At 37.9% G+C, this 22478-nt stretch overlaps 1 protein-coding gene across 3 annotated transcripts in view; it reads left to right on the top strand.

The window, feature by feature from the left end:
- The window catches only part of Vps13a (vacuolar protein sorting 13 homolog A), a 168703-nt gene that overhangs the window by 123319 nt on the left and 22906 nt on the right, over positions 1-22478 (top strand). For all 3 annotated transcript variants that reach the window (XM_021151796.1, XM_021151798.2, XM_021151797.1), the window contains exons 53-67: positions 1085-1214; positions 3684-3916; positions 4446-4599; positions 5529-5675; positions 6105-6186; positions 7271-7340; positions 8531-8636; positions 11828-11941; positions 13476-13621; positions 15664-15745; positions 17835-17948; positions 18621-18696; positions 18779-18942; positions 19231-19276; positions 19365-19488. In XM_021151796.1, the coding sequence (XP_021007455.1) occupies positions 1085-1214; positions 3684-3916; positions 4446-4599; positions 5529-5675; positions 6105-6186; positions 7271-7340; positions 8531-8636; positions 11828-11941; positions 13476-13621; positions 15664-15745; positions 17835-17948; positions 18621-18696; positions 18779-18942; positions 19231-19276; positions 19365-19488 (1788 nt within the window). The remainder of the gene's footprint in view (positions 1-1084; positions 1215-3683; positions 3917-4445; positions 4600-5528; positions 5676-6104; positions 6187-7270; positions 7341-8530; positions 8637-11827; positions 11942-13475; positions 13622-15663; positions 15746-17834; positions 17949-18620; positions 18697-18778; positions 18943-19230; positions 19277-19364; positions 19489-22478) is intronic.

The following is a 22478-nucleotide window of genomic DNA, read 5'->3' as shown; positions in this document are numbered from 1 at the left end:
CTCCCCTCTCTTCTCTCTCTCTCTCTCTCTCTCTCTCTCTCTCTCTCTCTCTCTCTCTCTCTCTCTATCTGTCATCTCTCTATGTCTTTATGTGTGTGTCTGTGACTGTCTTCACTCTTTCTGGGTACGTGTGTCTTTCTCTCTGTCTCTCTATGTCTCAACTGTCTGTCATCTATCACACATGTATTATGTGGTCTGTATGTAGATATAAACATGTTTGTACACATGACTGGTGTTATAGATGTGTATTTGCATGGAGATTAGAAATACATGTTGGTTATCTTCCTCTCTGGCTCTCCATCTTATGGACAGGGTCTCTTACCTAACCTGGCGTTTAATGAGTCAACAAGACTGACAAGGCATTGAGTTCCAGGTGTCCTCCCGTCTCTGCTTCCTCGGTTGTTAGGATTACAGGTGCATGCTTTTAAACTGACTGAGCCATCACTGTAGTCCTGAAATGTTTTTCATGGTTTAAAAAGATATGATGTGTCAAATTTTCACAAATTTCAAGCATTTTTACTGTGTTTCCGTAATACTGCTTGTTGACTTGCTCTCCCTGGGTTGCTTTGATTTCTTACACAGCCCAAGACGACATGCTCACAATGGGCTGGGTTCTCTCATGTCAGTCATTAATCAGGAAAATACCCCATTGACATGCTCACAGGCCAGTCTGATGGAGGAATTCCTCAGTTAAGGTTCCATTTTCAAGTCCCAGAAACTACCCAGTATATACAGCAAGACCTTTGCTTACAAAATAAGAACTAATTAAGCTAAGATTTTATGTGGATAAGAATATTTTAGAATAAAACAAAAGGTAACTTTAAATACTTGAAGATCTTTATTTCCTCATAAAAATGTTTGCCTTCAAATATTTTTGTTCTCTTAGATATACATTTTTCATTGGAATAGGTATAATATTCTGAAAGAAAGCTGACTTCCGCTTTTCTTGTAGAAGGAAAAAAATCCTTTTCTAGGATTTTTTATAGATCTCAATTAATAGGATAAGAATGAAATATTATTTAGTATTTTTATGTATTTGTCAACTGCATTTAATTTAATACATATTTTTACTGTCTAATGTCAGTTCTCTCGGTGAAATAGAAGATTCTCTACCTCCTGGAAAAGCAGTCTATTATACATGGGCTGACCCAGTGGGCTCTAGAAAGCTGAAGTGGAGCTGTGGGCAAAGCTATGGTGAAGTAACCCATAAGGATGTAAGTACCAAGAACTGCAAGTCTGACTGTCTTCATCATCTGTTTTTACTGTGAGGAAAGATGGTGGACTTGAGGAGGTCTTCATTCAGCATTCATCCCTTAAGTACCTGTACCCTGTACTTACAGACACCTTAAGTAGATTTCAGCTCTGTAAGATACCTAAACTAAAGAGAGTTCATTTCTCAGTGGCAAGCTGTAAAAACAAATGATGATCATTTCAGGCCCTGAAATCACTGGTTTTACAGCTCTTGACCACTGTCCGTCCTGTTGCCCTCTATAAGCATTTTTACTTTGTATACTTTTCTTCAGGAAAAAGTATGTTTACCAGTTAAGAAATGCTGTGTTCAAAGTTTCATATGTGCATATCACATGTGTGTTTTTTAAACTTTAGTTACTTTTATGTGTTGGTGAGTGTGCCTGAGTACTGTGTACGTGTACCACATGCATCCAGGTTCCCATGGACATCAGAAGTGGGTGTCAGATCCTTTCATCCTGCCTGCGTATGGTGGTTGTGAGCTGCGTGGTGTGGATGCTGGGAAATGAACCTGAGTCCCCCTCCAGAGTGACATGTGCTTTTAACCACTAGCCATTTCTTTAGACCTCCTGTACTAGTTGGATTTTTTAAAATTTTCTTTCAATAGTAGTTGATTTGATTTTGATTTTAATGCAGATTTCATATCATTAGCACTGTAATCCTTTTAAAATTCTTTACTAGTAGGGTTTGTTTTCTTTCATTTGATTTGGTTTACTTTGTTTTTTGAGAACAGGACCTTTCTTAATAGCCCTGGCTGTCCTGGAATGTGCTATGCAGGCCAGGCTGGCATCAACTGACCAAGATCCACCTGCCTCTCTCTCCCAAGGATTAAAGGCCTAGATGATGTCTTGATTATCACATTGCATAGTTAAATAATAATGAGTGTTTGAAATTTATAAAGATAAGTCTGAAATTTGGAATATTAGAGATTCTGATTTGAAAATACATGTTTTCATATGAGCTAACCAGTACCCCCAGAGCTCATGTCTCTAGCTGCATATGTAGCAGAGGATGACCCTAGTTGGCCACCAATGGGCGGAGAGGCTCTTGGTCTTGCGAAGATTCTATGCCCCAGTATAGGGGAATGCCAGGGCCAGGAAGTAGAAGTGGGTGGGCTAGGGAGCAGGGGGAGGGGATAGGGAATTTTCGGAGAGGAAACTAGGAAAGGGGATAGCATTTGAAATGTAATGAAGAAAACATCTAATTAAAAAATAAATAAAAATGTAAAAAAAAAGCAAAAGAAAATACATGTTTTCTTAATTGTCTGAACTTCCAGTACTATGTATTTTATTTTAAAAGTTTTTGTACGCTGTGTTATAGTAACTAGATAATAATTTTATGGTAACTTCAATTTTTAATTTCTTTGTAACATAAATGTAAACTAAATATTAAACTTTTCTATTAATCAGAATATTTATTAGCTAGAATTTATGGTTAACTGTTAATTTACTTCATTTTTTAATCATTGGATTTAAAGACCTGATATCAATATAGTATTTATTCATTAACTTGCAATTTTTATCTCTATGGTATTATTATGTACATGGATATGTATATGGACATATACACATGAGTGCAAATGTACCACAGGCCTTCATGAGGACAACCTATGTGAATCATTTCTCTTCTGCCATGAGTCCTAGAGACAGACTCAGGTCACAAGGCTTTTGTCGAGTCATCTAATGTCTCCTAAAGCAGTATTTATAAAGGAGTTTCCTAAGTCATTAGCCCTGTGGAAAACATCAGTACTGTATTTTGTTGTTGTTATATATGAGTTTTACTTGTCTTATAATTTGAAACAAGGGCTCCCACTGTAGCCCTGGTTAGTTTGAGCTCATGGCAATCCTTTTGCCTTACCCCCCCCCCAAGTCCTATGATTACAGATGTGTAGATTGTGAGTTATTGCACCGGGCTTCATCAGTGCTTTATAAGGCTTTTATAATGACTGCATCAGTGCTTTATAAGGCTTTTATAATGACTGAGATAGCAAGTACCCTTTCTTACTCTTCAATGTAAGGAAATGTGAACTTGAGGTTTAAACAACCTTTAATATGTACTGTATTTACCATAGAGTTAAAATGAAGTAGGAAAAAATATTTTGTGTTACTGATTTAGCCTATAAGACTTCAGAGTTTATTATGATCTAAAAAGCATTTAACTGATTTGGCTTTATGATTAACAATGTCATTATAATGTAGCAGCTGACATGAGATTATTTTAGTAAAAAAATATTCAAAGTATTATACAGATATTCATTCTGTTGATTGTCATGAATTGTCTGAAATAGCTCATGTGAGAGGTGTGTTCCTTTGTTTGCTGCCTCAGCTTTAGGCAGTTTTTATTCTTACCGTGTAAATGTCAGGTATAGACTTCCTTCTCATTGGGTTCTGTGCAGAGTACAAACTCCGATTCCCTTTTTTTTTTTTTTTTTTTAGGATATGATGACACCCATAAGTGTGGGGAACAAAACAATTTATTTAGTGTCGTTCTTTGAAGGCCTGCAGCGTATTATTTTATTCACTGAAGACCCAAGAGTGTTTAAAGTAACGTATGAAAGTGAAAAGGCAGAGTTAGCAGAGCTGGAAGTTGTGCTGGCGTTACAGGATGTCGGGATTTCACTTGTCAATAACTATACAAAGCAAGAAGTAGCCTACATAGGCATTACAAGGTTAGAGCCGTTCATATTTGAAAGCTAAAACTCAAGAGTGTGGCCCTCAAAGGTTTTTACCTTGCTGGTCTTCTCACGAGCTTCTATTCTCTCTACCCCCATGTGTTCCATCATGCTAGTCTCTATTCTCTGTGCACTGCAGAACTCTACTGCTCAAGGGTATTTGGTGAAGCTGCTCATGTGTCTGAAATGTCTCCCTCATTGTCTCCCTTAAGGGGCACCTTCTTAATGGGGCCTAGTGACCATGCCTTTTTAAATAACATTCCTGGTAGATTAGACTGCAGATCCATCTTAGACTATAGACATTTTCTTGGTTCAGAAACATTTCTCTCTCCCAGATCCTCAGATTGATTTGTTCATGATAACTATTTATTCTCTCTAACTCCCTAGCTAAAATGGAGAATGACAGGGATGTTCAGCAGTGTTTTTCTTCTACCTAGAATACTAACTGAATAAAAGCTAAAGCATATTAAATAAGTAATACACTAGCTAAATGGCTATAAACTAATACACTGATTTCCTATGTAAGTTCTGATGTGGTTTGGGAGGCAAAACCAAAGAAGAAGGCCAGGTGGAAGCCTATGAGTGTGAAGCACACAGAGAAGCTGGAGAAGGAGTTCAGGGAGTACATGGAGGCCTCGCCCTTGGAGGACAAAGTGGTCGAGTTGGACAACAGCATTCCGGTAAGTTCTAAAGTGCTAATGGGAACTTGTAGTTTACAGTCTACTTTGAATTACTTCTGAATTTTAAGGAGAAACTGACTCCTACGTGAAAAACCACATAGTTAACACAAATGTATAGACTTCATATCAGCTTTGTTTAAAAGAATAGTTATGTTAAAAAATTGAAACATGCTCAAGATTCTAGTAACTAAATCTATGATGTAACAAGAAACCAGATTTTCTTTTTTTTTTTNTTTTTTTTTTTTTTANNTTTNTTTNTTTNTTATATGTAAGTACACTGTAGCTGTCTTCAGACACTCCAGAAGAGGGCACCAGATCTCGTTTCGGATGGTTGTGAGCCACCATGTGGTTGCTGGGATTTGAACTCCTGACCTTCGGAAGAGCAGTCGGGTGCTCTTACCCACTGAGCCATCTCACCAGCCCCAGATTTTCTTATTTTAAGGTTATTTTTCTTTTATTGGGTTATTCTATTAAAACCAGTTTTAGAAATTAAATATAAAAGTGATGTAGCCAAGCTATAATCTTTATATAAATATATATTCTAATTTAGGGGTATGAACATAAAGTTTTAGAAACTTTTTGTTTGGGGTTTGATTTGGTTTAGTTAGTTTTGCCCTAGTTGGCCTGACACTCGCCATGTGGACCAAGCTGTCCTTGAGGATGGCAGTCCTCCGTCTCTGCTGCCACAATTCTGAGATGCACATATGAGTGTTCAGCTTTAATGTGTTTTCTCAGCTAGCATACAAGGTCATGGCTTCACAACTGTATCATTATACTTTGCTTCTACTCGTTTCCCACCTCACCACCCTCTTCTATAGACTTGACATTTTAAGTTAGGGTGCCCCAAAGTCATTTTTATATAAATTTATAATTTTAATAAATGGTCAAAACAAAAACCCATCTCATTATGGAGGGGCAATATTTTTCAGGTTCGTTTAACACCTAGTGGCAATGACATGAAAATTCTGCAACCACATGTGATACCTGTCCGGAGAAATTACCTGCCAGCACTAAAAGTAGAATATAACACATCTGCACATCAGTCGTCATTCAGAATTCAGATTTATAGAATACAGGTGAGTCTGAAAGGGAAGGCAGAGCAGTAAAAACCCAGCTATGTCCGCCTAGCCTGTTTTATCTAGTGTGAAGCCAGAGAAGACAAGATGGAAGCTCTTGAGTAAAAACAAACTGGAAAAGCAACCAGAATTACACCTGTCTGTAATCACAGCACTAGAGAAGCTGAGGCAGGAGGCTCACCATGAGTCCAAGGCCAGCCTGTGCCATGGAATGAGACTCTCTGTCTGAGAAGGAAAGATGGCATGAAGCGGGGAGGGTCAGTTTGAGAGAAAGAGAGATAGAAAGAAAAAGAAGAAAGAAAGAAAGAAAGGATAGAAAAGATAAGGAGGAAGACAAAGAAGGGAGACCGGAAGCTGCGGACAGGAGGGATGCTTGTAGTCAGGTTGTGTGTGATATGCTATAAACTAATTATTGTCTCATTTTCTTAGATCCAAAATCAGATTCAGGGTGCTATTTTCCCTTTCGTGTTTTATCCTATTAAACCTCCAAAGTCTGTCACCATGGACTCAGGTTTGTGCTACTTTTAGGTTGTGGTATACACTTGTGTGGCTAGTGGGTCTATTTGGCTATAACAGTAGCATTCTCAAATTTAGTTTTTATAGATGATTAGATAATAAAACTGCTTAATGAAGGACTAGGAGTTCTCCATCAGAACCTTAAAGTATAAGAATGGTTATTTTAAAATATATATATTAGAGTTTTTAGAAATAGGAATTTTAAGACATAGTACTGATACATAAACTAATAACCTATAATGTTTAAAATATTAGAAAATAAATAAACAATGAGAAAATTTAGATCCAGTGGGTATTTTTAAAGATTGTATTGTTTGCTTTATGCATATGTCTTAAGAATGTATGTGTACATCATGTGCATGCCTGGTTCCTGCAGCGACCAGAAGAGGTCATCAGATCCCCTGGAACTGGAGTCATGGTGGTTGTGAGCTGCCAGTGTAGGTGCGGTGCTGGGAAGTGCAAAAGTGCCATTAACCCTTTAGTCAGTTCTCCAGCCCTTAGGTTCAGGATCTTCTGAATGGTCCTGTGTTCTCCAAACGAGAGCAACTGACACTCTTTTCAACCTCTCTTCGTTCTTTCGTTTTTCTTCTCTTTCTTGTTTATCCCTCGTCACTGTACTTTCTCTCTGCTCCCTGCCACCTTTACATTCTACCTCTCTTTGCTTCCTTTTTCTGTGTTCCCACCACAGACCTTAAATCATGGACGGCACACTTTGTAGTGGCTTTTTACAATTTCTTTGTAGGTCTTCTCACTCTGTTACATACATATGCTAGTTAACTTAGGAGCCGAACCATGCAAGCCTCCAGACTGTGTTTGCACAACTTGCTGTTGTCTCTTAATTCCTACTTCTATTATAAAGTCATTAATTTTTATAATTATCCTTCAAGTGGCTGCAGATAACTAAAAAGGTTGTTCTGAGGACTGAGAGGAAGACTAAATGACCTTAGAGATGCCATTAATTGTATTTGATGCTGCTGGCTAACTACATGATGAATTTGATATGTATATTCAGTTTAAAGACAATGCCCAGCCTTTGGCTTAAAATGTGATGAGCATAATCATATTTTTAACCTTCACAGCACCAAAGCCGTTTACAGATGTCAGTATTGTCATGAGATCTGCAGGACATTCCCAAATATCACGCATTAAGTAAGTGTCTTCATATAGTTCTTGTGTGTTTATTTAATTGTTTTGTCTAAACATTTGAATATATTTTTGTTCTTGTTAAAACCAGATTTTATGTGAGCCAGATATTTAAGTGTAAAATAATAAAATTTAAAGGTAAAATAAAATCTATTAAGTATTTCATAATCTTAGAAAGTCGGAAGATTCTAAATGTGATTTATGTGAAGGTTAGCAGTAGTTGTCTCTAGACCTCAGGTACTTTATTATTTTCTGTTTATACACATTTTTTCCTGTCTCGAGTTATTTATAATGACCATACATTGTTTTAGGAACAGTGACAAAAGTAAACTTTCCATCTTTATTCACAACTCACGCATTCCAAGAAGCAGATTCTGGAGCACAGCATCCATCCAGGTGATGGATTCCTCTCTGTTTCTCCTGGCCACTGACATGAACTGTTATGGGCTAGGGGGAGATCTCAGTGCACAGAGTCTCTTGAAGCACAAGCCTAGTAAAACCTGACTTTGATCCCTGGAGCCACATGCCCACCACACATGCACACTGATAAAAAGATAAAATTTAAAAATAAATAATAATATTATTATGTATATGTATAGTTAAGCATTCTCATATTTTTATTTTCTAATTTAAAATTTTCCCTTTATTTTTATTTTATGTGTATAAGTGTCTTCCCTGCATACCATTATATATGTGTGGTGCTTGCTAAGACCTGAAGAGGGCATGTGTACCCTGGGGCTGGAATTACAGACAATTATGAGCCCTCTGTGGGTGGTGGAACTCAAACCTTTGTCCTCTGGAAGAGAAGCCAGTGAATTCTCTTAACCACTGAGCCATCTCTTTAGCTAGCTAGATTAATGTATGATTTTCTCAGAATATTTCAGACTATAAAATACTTTTAGGACTTGCTTTTTTTAATTAATTTTTTTATTTAAATGTAATGATTTACCACATGTATTTGTTCATTGTGGTTGTGGTGTAATTGCCTGTTCCATGACTTGTCAGTAGTCAGTTTCTTTTCTGTGGCCACTTTCCTATGTGGAGTTACTTGCTGGTACAGTGTAGCACAGTTCATTGCATTTGTTCATTTAGTCCCAAGTTTCCAAGCTCTAAAGTTGATCTCATTTATCTTATCTAAGTCCCTGAATGTAGTTACTGGATTTGTTTGTTTGTTTGTTTCCTACATTTTAATACAGGTATTTCAAAGTGTTGATTCAAGAAATGGACCTCAGTTTGGATCTTGGATTTGTGTATGCTCTCGCAGAACTTGTCACAAAAGCGGAAGTGACTGAGAAAACAGAGGTAAGATGTGGAGTGACAGCATTTGACAGAAAATATTATGAAAAGAGAAGGTCTAAGAAAATACTACAAACTCTGTGAATAAAGTTGTCATTACCTGATGAAATTCAAGACTCTCTCATCACATCTCAGATGTCTTAATTCTGTGTAAATGTTAATATCCTCTTTGCCCATAATATTTATATGCACAAAATCTTAGTGTATGGTGTTTGTTGAGGACTTAGTTCATACTTTTTATGAGAATTTCATACTTGTATACAGGGAAATAGCCTATTCATCCCCATGACTCCAGGCCACTTGTACCCCCATCACTTAGCATATTTTTAAGGTCTCTCTATGTTGTAACATGTATTAGTACTTCATTCCTTTTTATGACCGAGTAATAACTCTTTATATGAGTTTGTTACATTATGCCTATTCATTGGCCACTTGAAATCTGGATTGCTTTTACATTTTACAAGTATGATGATATTTAGTATGTACGTATTTTTATGTAAACTTAAGCTTTTCATTTCTGATGTGTGTATATACCTAAGAGTGTGTTTGCTGAGTCACATAGTAATAATGTTTAATCATATTTAGTCTTTTAGCAAATTCACTCTAATAATTTCCCATGTGGTTTACAGTGACTCCACCATTTCTCATCCGTTCATTTTTCAGTATATGAGCACTGTGACTCCTCAGCCTTCCCTACAACAATTACTATTGTTTGTGGGGTTTGTTCATGCCTTCCTAGTGGGTATGAACTTGCTTCTCACTGGGTCTTGTATGACTGAAAATGATGCTATTTATCTAAACATTAATTTGTGGGAAGATGTAGAGCAGTACTATGGCATGCATATGGAAGTCACATTTACAGCTCCCAGGCTTTGTTTCTCTTCTGCCTTGTGAGTGCCACCATCAGGCTTGGCCGTAAGCATATTTACCCACTGAGCCATCTCAGCCCACTGAGAAGAATCTTTTGATGTGCTAATATGTGTGCACCTTACTGCTCTGGCTCTCCAGGTTGTGTAATGGGTTATCTGTCTTCTTATTGATAAATTACCAAATTCTTTGTGCATTCTAATTGGTCTTTTACCAGCTGTATGAGTTTCAAGTGTTTTCTACTGTTCTGGCAGTATTTTAGAAGCATGGATATTTTTAATGTTAATGAGGTACAAGTTAGTTTTTCTTTTATTATTTGTGCTTTCTAAGTGTCATTTGCTAAAATAGTAAAACAATAGAAAAAAAAAACAATGAAAGTAAAAGACAGATTTTTTGAAAGAACCACAGAAGGACGCTTACGTCTGACTTTACCCAAATAAGTGAGTGATAAAGAAATACCACCAATAGTTTTATGCCAATAAATTACAAAACTTAGATGAAATGGACAAAATCTTAAAAATCAGAGGGAAGTAGTGAAAATGACTCAGAGGAAACCAATCATTTAAAACAATTCCTAAGACAGGAGGTGCGACCCTAGATCTACCTGAACCCTAAGATGTGAAGCCTGACCCTAAATCTTCCTGATCTCTAAGATGCAAGTTGTAACCTGATCCTAAATCTCCCTGAAGGGCAATGCTAACCCAGCTGCATCATCATTAGTTCTGCTACACATTGCACAAGTGGCTCCAATAAACAGGAAGAGGGAACCTTCTTCTCCTTCTCCACCCATACTATAAAGCCATTACTATTCCAACACTAAGATAAAACTTAAAAGGCACTAAAAGAAAACCACAGACTCAGATCTTTCATGAATATGAACATAAAAGACCTCAGCAAAATACTAGGGAACCAAGTATATCTGTCTGTCTGTCAAGATATATAAGAACAATACTGTATAAATGTAGGTATTAAATATACAGTCAAAAACTACAAAGAACTCAGGGTAAACACTGAAAATCTTACCCTATAGATAAGAAACAGCCCATTGATGCCTGTTCTCACGTCTGTCCAACATCTCACTAGCTTCAAGAAAAGCAAGTAGGGATGAAAAAGCAAAAGCACATACATCCAAACCACAGAATTCAAACGACCTCTTTTCTCAGATGATCTAATCTTTCATGCAAAAAGCCAAAAGAAGATACATACCTAAAGGTAACAGATGAATTATGTAAGTTATAAATGACAAGAACCAGCATACCAAAATCAGTTCTATTTCTTATGTATGTATTATAACCCCACACCGAAACTATATAAACAACTTTAACGCATAATAATCCAGCAAAAATAAATACCTGAGGATAAATTTAAACTACAAAATCTACACTCTGTAAATCACAGTGTAGCGTTTGAAGAACTTGACAAACTGCTCTTAAAATTTAGTGCAATCACAAAGGCTCAAGTCAGCCTAAATAATTTTGAAGAACAACAAAGTACTGGATCATACTCCAATTTAAAACTTAGCGCAAAGCATGATGGTAAGAACAATTAAGGCTGGCAGAAGGATAGACACACAGATTTCTGGAACAAAAGTGTATGGTTTTTTTTTTTTTCCACAAAAACCACAAGTATGTAATAAAGTAATGAGCAGTGTTTCAAGACCTGTTGCTGAGATGGCTGCCAGCCACTTCAATGAGAATTGGGGTCTTTACGGCCTAACTGTCAACGTCCTATTATCTTTTTAATATGTGGTTGGACAGGTGAGTGATTGATATACAATATAAGAAAATGAGATCTTTTCACATCTGCATAATTTCTGTAACTTAAGTTCTTGAGACATTTTTTTAGCATACATAAGTAACTTAGGTCTATGCTTATTTGGAAAAGAAGTGTTGGTGATTACCAAAAATAAAACCACCACTACCTCATGTGAAATTGTTTAGTGCCATCTCCTTTGTACATCATCTCACTAGCCTCTAAATTGTGGTAAGACAAGTACCAAAGTGCTACAGATTGTTACAGAACTCAGTTTAAAGAAGCAAATAGCCACAGAGGATGTTGCTGGAATGTATTAGTGCTCTTTTCAAGTAAGATGTATAGTCACATGAAGAAAAGCTAAGTATCATTTAAGAGAAACATAAAAGATACATCTCTCATGTAATTTGTGCCAGACTTCCCTAGCAGTAATGATACAAGTTAATTCTGAGACAGTAACTTCCAATTAAGGATAATGCTGACTGGGTGTTAAGGAAGGATTTTCTTCCATGTGAGAGGCATTGGCTTTAAATATCTTTCATAAACGGGTCCTTTCGGTGTTTGTATTCCTGGTGTAGGTGGAATATTTTCATAAGGATGTAGAAGCATTTGAACAAGAATATGAAGTGGTTTCATCAGTAGATCAATCACAAGTCAATCTCTTTGAATATTTTCATATATCTCCTATCAAGGTAAGAACAATAAATCATTTTTATTTTATAAACTAAATAATTATAAATTGGTTTGATCTCTTTGAAGGGAATTAGCACTTAAATTCTCTCCTTTAACAGCATAGTAGCTGTATAGTTTTACGGCTACGTAGAATGAAGGAGAAGTAGTGATTCTTAACAGTTTTTTAAAAATCTTTTTACCTTTTAGAAATAATACTGAAATCCTCTACAACCTGAGTCTATATCTTAACTCTGTTTTTTGACTTTGATTTTTTTTTCACAAATTATGATGTATCATTTCATGTATGGTGTATGTTTTAGCTAGAAATTCATAAAGTGGACTTAAGAGACACAGGGCAATACACCTTCATGTACACACACATGTACATGCATACATGCACACTGAAACACAAAAAGAGTTGAGCACAGAATATAGTTGTTTTAATTTTATTAACATATGTGTGTATGTGTGTGTGATGAATGAATGTGAGTATAGGCTGCATTTGTCACAATGGGAAGGAACTTAAAGGATAACATTCTCTGCTTCCATTGTGGGTTCTGGGTTTGAACTCAACCTGACAGGCTTATGTACCGAGTAACTTTACCTGCTAAGCCCATCTCACCAGCCCAGATGTCAGTTTTGGTTTTTCTTTAAATGTGTGTGTGCACTTGTCACTGCAAGCATGGAAGTATGCAGGAGGCAGTTCTCTCCTGTGAGCATGTGATTTCCAGGGATTGAATTCAGGTTGTCAGACTTGGTAGCAAGCCCCTTTATCTACTACTAGGCCATCTTGATAGTACTATCTAAATGTCTAACACAATTTCTGCAAGTTATTTGTAGCACATTCAAGTTAGTACACAATCCTGTCTGTGGGATTTATATACAGTACAACACAAAAGTCCAAGGTTTGTTTGCTTCCTTGCTTGCTTGTTGGGGAATAGAGTTTCTTTGTGTAGCGTTGGCTGTTCTGGAACTCAAGAGTTTCATCTGCCTCTGCCTCCTGAGTGCCAGGAATTAAAGGCATGCACCACCATTCCTGGCTATAAAAGTGGCTTTATGGTGATAACTTAATTTTAATAGTTGACTTTGTAAATTTTCAGAGATATGTGGTTATTTTTAACAACTTAAAAATCTAGGTTGTTAGTGTCACTATCATATATTTTCCTAGGTTCAGCACAATGTCAAGGGAATAGAGTTGAAGCTGCTTGTGGTAGTATTTGTTCAGCATTCGTTATGCTGAGGCAAGAGGGGTTCAAGTCCAGGTAACTTGGGCTAAGTAGTCAGATCCTGTCTCATAAAAATCAAACAGGAGGAGAATTCAGTCCATATGTGTAGTTGAACTAAGTGTTTAGCTGAACATCTTAAATTATGAATTTTAAACAGAGCTATGTTGGATTTTGACTTTGTTAAACGTTTTGTTATTAAGTTTTGGCATAATTCAGGTAACTTTTGAGATCTTAGTTATGATTTAGTGAACTCATTATCAAACTGTTTAGAAGTTAAAGTTGCCACACTGCGGGGAAAGTGCTTTAATGAATCTCTCTCTCTCTCCAGTTGCATTTGAGTGTTTCCCTGAGCTCTGGGAGAGATGAAGCGAAAGACTCAGAACAACATGGCGGACTAATTCCTGTTCATTCTTTAAATCTTTTGCTGAAGAGTATTGGTGCCACCCTTACAGATGTACAAGATGTAGTTTTTAAGTATGTTCAATACTTATATCTATAAACTGATGAATGGTTCATTTATGTTGATTTAAAATTTTTGTAAATGTAAGAAGAATATTGAAAATTATAGGCAAAATGTGGTTTCTGTCTTTAAGTGGATTATAATCAAAATAACACCAAGTATTTTGTCTACCCTTAATGACTAAATTAAGAATAATTTTTGAGTATTTCTTAAGGAAAGGAAGTATCAGATATTCAGTTTTATGTACATTAGAAACTCTGGCCTGAATAAAGATCTCTTAAAAGAAGTCGATACTTAAGAGGTGTGGTGTTAGAAAGGTAAAGCTTTCAAGCCCGTAAGAGGAAGGCTTGTCAGATAGTAAGTGACTAGACAGAGGACAATGAAGGGATTGATTTATATGTACTATAGTCAAACATTGGTTTTTAGGCTAGGCACCACAGGACACACACATAGTCACAGCACTGAGATCTAAGGTGGGAAGATGACTTGAGTTCAGGAGTTCAAGATGAGCACGAACAACATATTGACTCATCCCAGAATCAGACAAAACCCATTTCTGTTTGAATGAGTCAGAATAGAAGCTCATGGCTATCAGTGATTCAAAGAGGCTGAGTAAAGACTGCTTTACAAAAGAATGGCCTTCCCAGGTAACATGTCTTAGCAAGTCTACTTATTAAGAACAGCATGAAAGTCAGAGCTAGCTGTGAACCTAACTGGGAATCAGTCAAAAACAGGAACATAGAATCTAAATAAGGTGAACTATATATTCCTGTTCTCTTTTTTTATTAGATATTTTCTTCATTTGCATTTCAAATGCTATCCCAAAAGTCCCCTATACCCTCCTCCGACCCTGCTCTCCAACCCACCCACTCCCACTTCCTGGCCCTGACATTCCCCTGTACTGGGGCATATGATCTTCCCAAGACTAAGGGCCTCTCCTCCCATTGATGGCCGACTAGGCCATCCTCTGCTACATATGCAAGTAGAGACACAGCTCTGGGGGGTACTGATTAGTTCATATTGTTGTTCCTCCTATAGGGTGGCAGACCCCTTTAGCTCCTTAGGTACTTTCTCTTTATTAGGGGCCCTGTGTTCCATCCCATAGATGACTGTGAGCATCCACTTCTATATTTGCCAGGCACTGGCATAGCCTCACAAGAGATAGCTATATCAGGGTCCTGTCAGCAAAATCTTTCTGGCGTATGCAATAGTGTGTAGGTTTGGTGGTTGTATATGAGATGTTTCCCCGGGTGGGGCACTCTCTGGACGGTCCTTCCTTCCATCTCAGCTCTGAACTTTGTCTCTGTAACTCCTTCCATGAGTATTTTGTTCCCCATTCTAAGAAGGAGTGAAATATCCACATTTTTGGTCTTCCTTGTTGAGTTTCATGTGTTTTGCAAATTGTATCTTGGGTATTTTAAGTTTCTGGGCTAATATCTGCTTATCAGTGAGTGCATATCATGTGGTACATTTACACAATGGAGTACTACTTAGCAATTAAAAACAATGAATTTATGAAATTGTTAGGCAAATGGATGGATCTGGAGGATATCATCCTGAGTGAGGTGACCCAGTCACAAAAGAACACACATGATATTCCTGTTCTCATAGGCTGATTAAAAAAAAAAAAAAAAAAAAAAGAACTGTCCAGGTAGTACATCGTTCATTACCTCTGCTTCCCAGAAGGAAGACCTGCAGCAACTGACCATCTTCAGACAGCCCCTGCATTCACCTCAGCTTGTCAAAACATTTTCTTTTGGGCCCTTATAGGGTAAAGTTGAGAAATAGTTCTACAGGTACACAACCGAGGTCTTCCCCTTGGTCTTTGGTGGTTTTCTTCATAGGATAAGAGTTATAGATTTTACCAGACTTCTAGAGAATTTCTTTGACTAGACTATGCTAAGAATTGCATAGGATAAATATATTGGAAGAGATCTGGAAAAGAAAATTCTAAAGAAAATAAAACTAAGTCATCAATAGTTAACGTTTTTTTTTTCTGCCTCTATGCATACATATTTATGTATACATAAATATATATGTTAATATGTTTTTTCAGGCTTGCCTTTTTTGAACTCAACTACCAGTTCCATACAACATCTGAATTGCAATCTGAAGTAATAAGACACTATTCCAAACAGGTTAGTATGAGATTATCTTACACAGAGAAAGATGTAAGCTAGTGAAACCTTGTGTCTGCTGTGGTTCTGCATTTCTGCTGGCCTCTGGGGTGTCAGGATGCTGCTAGGGGAGGCAAAATGCAAGGGCATTAGGCTGCATTTCTTCCTTACCACTGGGGTGCCAGGCTCATAGGACGCCATCACGCCCACCGCTCAGGGGAGGCAAAGCGCAGTCTAAAATAGGGGTCCCAGTTATGTTTCTCCAGGAGATAAAAGTGGGGGGCTGGGATGGAGGCTGTGGTTTTCAAACTCCTATACACTCAGATACAGCTAGGAACTGCAAAGAGTTGAGAATGGGGGCTCCCATCCTCCTGTGTACCAGATGCTGCTGGGAAGAACAAGGAGATGGGAACAGGCCTGTGATGAGCCCATGGTGGGGAAATCCAGCTTAGCTTCAAGTGAGTGCCAGAAGTGTGGAAGGGCCTTCAGTGGGAGACTTAGGTGAGGCTCTGTAGGATGAAAGCCGTCCCACCCAGCCCCCAGCAGCCCTTGCTTGTCCAGACTGCTTTATTCGTGGCAGATGAGGACGGGTATGACACTTACTCAGGGTGAACCCGAGATGAAATACCTCTTGCAGGAAGGGATTCCCAGAAAGGGATGTTCATTGACTAAACACTCGGAACCTGTCTAGAGACCCAGTCAGCATGGAGAACTCTAGGCAATATGCAACATGACCTATTGTCATGGTCCTCTTAGTGGTGTCTCGTGGTCACATGCTACAGGACAGGAATCTGTACGGGAGCTACTCCCAACACCTGTTGTTCTCAACTATGAGTTTTATAAGGGTTCTGAGCTTTGCTTACCAGTTTTTCTGTCTGGTGGCACAGTCCACTGTCCCACATCTGTCTGTGCAGGTATAGTACAGATTTTTCAGGAGTACAAATTGCAAGTTTCAAAATTTTGAACTTGGGTTTTTTCTACCCTCAAATTTATTCACATGAACTTAAGCTAAACCACCATTTGAATTTTTTATACTTGTTCTTAAAACAAAACAATAAATAAAAATAAACACTATTAGAATTTTTCTGAATAAGTGTAGATTATAAATATATGAACTTTTTATTACTGTTTAATTCATCATACTTTGTTACTTGAAATGATCGGTCAATGATGAACACAGCTATTTTTACTGTGGAGTTACTGAGTCAGCTCTATGCCTGTTTCTGTGGATCTTGTCAAGTCTAGAAAGATTCCTCAATCTCAGGGTTTAGACCTGAGTTCTGGTCAGGCATCTGCTTTTTCCATGTACTTTGTGACCCTGGGAAATCTGTAAGATGCAGATGATAGTAACTCACAAGAAATGGAACACTGAAAACTTTTTCTGTATTCTAGACTCTAGAATCTAGTTTCATTTTATCTCTTCTAAGTTGCTTTTCAAAAACTAAGTATAGTCGGCTGTAGAGAATGGCTCAGTCACTAAAGAGGGCTTGCCTTGCAAGCTTGGTGAGTTGAATTTCATCCCCAGAACCCATGTGAAAATGCTGGATACGCTAGTAATACTAGTAATCCCAGCCAGTGCTGAGTGGTCAGAGACAAGATCACTAGGGTTCTCGTGCCATTAGTCTAGGCTAGTTCGGCCCTGTCTCAAAGAAGGATAGTAGTGTTCCTCAAGATGATGCCTCAAGGCAGGTTGGACTCTGCCTTCCACAGTTACCCACACATAATATGCACTCCCACGCTAATATGTATCTTTAATAATTATATTTTAAATGAAGAATTGTGATAAGGGCTGGACAGTACTTGCTGCTCTTCCATTGGACAAGGTTTGATTCTCAGGACCCACATGCAACCCATAGCTCTCTGCACCTTCAGTTCCAGAGGATCTGACACCTTCTTCTTGCATCCAAGGTCACTGCATGCATATGGCACTCGAACATATATGCAGGCAAAACAATCATGCACATAAAATAAACTGAAAAACAAAAAGAATAATGATAAGATTTGGGTCTTGAAATTTCTAGTAAAATGTTAGCCTGAGCAAACTGGATCTGAATACTAAATAATCTATAAGGATAGATATTGATTGGTATATATATTTTTTTATTTTTAGGCTATTAAACAAATGTATGTACTCATTCTTGGACTTGATGTTTTGGGAAATCCCTTTGGCTTAATTAGAGAATTTTCAGAAGGAGTAGAAGCGTTTTTTTATGAACCTTACCAGGTAAAATATTTGTTTGCATTATTTAATGAATAATGTGAAATGGTGCTTTCTTAATGTATAATATATTTTAGTTGTTAACTTGAGCTATACATGTAAACATGTACATTTGAGAGACCCACAGGGGAAATTTCTACTTTCTCCTTCAAAATTTCAACTTGCGATTTTCTTATGATTCCTAATTTTAAGCGTTGATTTGTAACAATAGTAAGTACAGTTCAGGTTGTAGAAAATGAAGTACACTGTGTATGGTAATTTTGTTTTGCACAAATGTATATAATAACAAGGGAATAGAAAAGTCTTAAAAAGGGAATAGAAAAGTATTCTACATCTCTTCAACTTTTCATGAGCACATTTAGAGTATCCCTACTTATAAAGTGCATAACAAAAACAAAGTAGAACTAATTTTTCTATACATTGTGATTTAAAAATTAGAAATGATAAGAATTTTAAGTTTTAGTTTTCTAAGAAATGATTAAGACTACTGTAAGCTGTGCACGCTTCTGTCACTACAGTTGACAGTGAGGAGCAAACTTCTTTCTTTGTCTGCATCTGTTCCGTCTGTTAGACTCTGTCTAACATTACCTAGGGGCTGTGGTTTCGCTGGCATCATTTCCTTTGTTCTTCCAGTCCTATCACACCATGTCTTTAATACCACTCCTTTTATCACTGTAGGGGGCCATCCAGGGTCCTGAAGAGTTTGTGGAGGGAATGGCGCTAGGATTGAAAGCACTGGTTGGCGGAGCAGTTGGTAAGCAGCAGGAAACCCAGCAGCACTGCCCAAACCAGTGACAGCTGAGTCTTTGCTTGACATACTGCTTACTCTCTGTTAGGTGGACTAGCTGGTGCCGCCTCCAAAATCACCAGTGCTATGGCGAAAGGAGTAGCGGCCATGACAATGGATGAAGACTACCAGCAGAAGAGGAGAGAAGCAATGAATAAGCAGCCTGCTGGCTTTCGAGAGGGCATCACTCGAGGAGGAAAAGGCCTTGTCTCTGTAAGACTTCCCTGGGCTTATAAACACATCGGGAAAATCACTTTTAAGTCACAATTGTATTTGTAAAGAAGTAGGTACAAGTCTACTTAAGTTAACTAACCATTGTAATGTGGCATATAAAATAGTCCCATAATCTCCGAAAACATTGTTTAAATAAAACACCTAGGAAATAAATGTGCTAATCATTGTGATCTATAGGAAGAAAGAACTCTAAAATTTTGTTTGTAGCAAAATGGTCTTATAAGCATCATATGGAAATATAACTTTTCACTTGTGCTTTTCCTGCAGGGTTTTGTAAGTGGCATTACAGGGATTGTTACAAAGCCAATTAAAGGCAAGTGTTGTAGTTGCTTTGGCTGTCACATAGCTCACAAGTTGCATTTTCATTTGGTCCAGTTGCTTGAGCTGATTGTGTTTTATAGGTGCTCAAAAGGAAGGAGCAGCGGGTTTCTTCAAAGGTGTTGGAAAAGGTTTAGTTGGAGCAGTGACAAGGCCAACGGGTGGCATCATAGACATGGCCAGCAGTACCTTTCAGGGAATCAAAAGGTAAATTCTCTTTATGACTGACAGATGAATAACATTGAAGCCTTGACATATAGCTACTGTTGGTTTGCAGGCTCCTCGTTGTGAACACTATGGCAGATTGTGTGCCTTACAAATTTTGATTCTAAGTTGCTGCTGTAATGTGACTTGAGCGGTATAGAGTTCTCTTTGTCATCTGTTTCCAGCAGCTGGTGTCAGGAATGCTTTGGCCAGCTACACTCTAACTCACTGCACCACATCAGTGTATGCTGTATGTGGCAGTTTAGTTTTAAAGCCACAAGCCATGGAGCAAGGTATGCAGACTTGTCACAGAGCTGCTAGATTTACCCTCATTTGCCAAAACCTCGCCATTCTTTATGTTCTTTCCTCTGTGAATATGCTAGGAAAGAAGTAAGAACAACAGAATTGAAAGATGCCTTGTAAATTTATTGGGCTTTACATTTCTGATACACACCCAAATGGAAAAACCAAGTTACCTAGTATGAGAGTCTGGAGTTTAGGAGAGAGGTCCCAAGGTTCCATTAAAGTTTGAGTCTAGGTCCTGAAATGCCATGTTTATAACAGAGTTTGTGAGTTCTTAAGAGTAAAAATGGAAAAGAGAAAAACCTCTGAGGACCTGAGACTTGGGAACAACACTTAGGAGGTAGGTAATGAGGACCCAGCAAAAGAGACAGAAAAAGAAATGGTCAGGAAAGTGGGATGATAATCAAGAAAGCAGTATTTAACGACTGCAAAGTAGACAATCAGAGTTGGTACTACTGTGTAAGAGAAAGAACTCACTTCACCCTACAGGACTCACTTCTGGGACCACTCTAAAATTTTATTTTACCTGTACTTTAACTCGGGATACTTTGTATTTTCTTTCCTTTCTTTATTTTTATCTTTTTTTGACCAATATTTAATATACTGTATATTTTACCTACTGTCTCTTATTAAAATGCAACTTCTGTGGGTGCAGTGACTCTTACCTCTTCCCACGACTAGCACTGAACATATGGTAGTCTGGGGTTTTGGTAGTGGTGGTGGTGATGTTTTGTGATTAAGCTAATAGTACATTTATATGCACTGGTAGGAAATAATGTAGAGGGAACTCTCCCATACTGCATCATTATATGTCCTCTGGCCACTGTAGCAAATTACTGTAGACCTGGTGACAAGAGAGAACCTTTTTCTCACAATTCCATTTGGAGAGAATTTGTCCCTTGAGTGTGCTAGCGTCAGGTAGCAGTCCTTGCTTTGTAGCTGCAGTTTTGCTTCCTGCCCTCCTCTTCATATTCCTGTCTCCTTTGTATATCTGGTGCCATTTAGAGTGTACGTGTATTATTCCCTCACTTTGCAGTCCTCAATGTAGTCACACTATATAGACTCTGCCACAAAGGAACACTCACTCATTCTGGAGATTATAACATTAGACTTCTGTGGGTCTACCATCCAGATATTATAGAGACCTTTTCCATCTTCCACAGTGACATTTTGGAAAATTACAGTGTAATAAGACAAACGGGATATTGGCAGAGTCTGCTGATCTAATTGAGATTTTCCCAGTTTGACATACTAATGTACTTGTCTGTTACCAATTGTGCATGCTTTTGTTTTTGTCGTTCTTGTAGGTTAATTTAGCTACAGCTATCGTAAAGTTATCAAACAGTTCCAATACAAAAAAAAAAAAATCCCTCCTGGTTCTTTTTATACTTAGATTAAAAACTGCCTTTAAACCCTTTTCACTTTTTTCAGTTGGCATGTTGATCTTTTATTGGTGAGTGGTAAGGGTTCTTATACATTCTGGGTACATACTATAAAAATCATCAACTTGAAGCGCATGTCACATACACTAGGTTTTAGTGCTGTGCTGCTGCCATTGCCAACAGAGTCCCCCTTCACCTTCCCCAGAAGAATCGTCACGCTTGTTAGCAGTTACCATTTCCATCTCCCCTTAACATTCGCCATCACCATTTCCTTTGTGTGTGTGGCTTTACCTGTTTTAGATAATGTATGTAAATGGAATCATACAATGTGGAGCCTTTCGTGAGTGGCTTCTGTCATCGACCAAGTTTTCAGAGTTCTTTTATGATGTAGGAAAAAGTAGAGCTTCCCTTTTATTGAGTAATATTTTATTATGTAGATCTATCGCAGTATTACTCTCATTTCTGTTCCTCTGATAAAACCATGTTAGTCATATCCATGTCCAAGGGCAATTTATAGAAGAGTTTATTTTGGTTTGCAGTGGTTGTCCAGGTCCAGTCTATAGTGGTGGGGAGGGCCTGACAACCCTGACAACAGACGACGCGGGTGGGAAGGTTGCGGTCACACTTCTACCCACAAGGAGGAACAGAGATGTGAACTGGACATGTGGCAAGTCTATAAGCTCTGAAAGACTACCTCTAGTGGCACACTTCCTGCAAAGTGTTCCACATCCCTCAAGTCTCAGACCCCTCTGCTACAACCAGTACTACCAGCTCAGGGCCAGGTATTCAAGTGCATGAGCCTATAGGAGACATTTTTCATCTAAAACTATCTTTAGTTGCCTGTCAATCAGCATATGAATATTTAAATTTTGTTCACCTTTTAGGACTGTTACCCACAGTCAAAGATGTTGGCATATATCTTTAGTCCCAGTACTTGGGAGGTAGACACAAGTAATTCTCAGAGAGTGTGAGGCTGCCCTGGTCTACGTAGCGAGTTTCAGTAAAACCGTGTCTTAAGGGGAAAAAAATAAAATAAAACCATGTTAGTCATATGCCACTGAAAACACACATGAGCTTTCTGTGGACAAATGGTATGTGTTTTTTTCCATTGTTCCATTTTCCCAAGGGTTTTCACCTCCTCTTTAAACACTGTACTATAGGTATCCTAGTCCTCTGTATAAAGGCGATACTCAACACTCTCTTCTCAGAAAAGCCTTTCATCTCACATTGTGTTTTACCTAGGCTTTTACTGCTGGGAACAGACACCATGACCAAGGCAAGTCTTATAAAGAAAAACATTTAATTGGG

This window comes from Mus caroli, chromosome 19 (assembly GCF_900094665.2).
Source record: "Mus caroli chromosome 19, CAROLI_EIJ_v1.1, whole genome shotgun sequence".
In the NCBI taxonomy this organism is placed as follows: Eukaryota; Metazoa; Chordata; class Mammalia; order Rodentia; family Muridae; genus Mus; species Mus caroli.
This window is presented reverse-complemented; position numbering and strand designations above follow the sequence as displayed.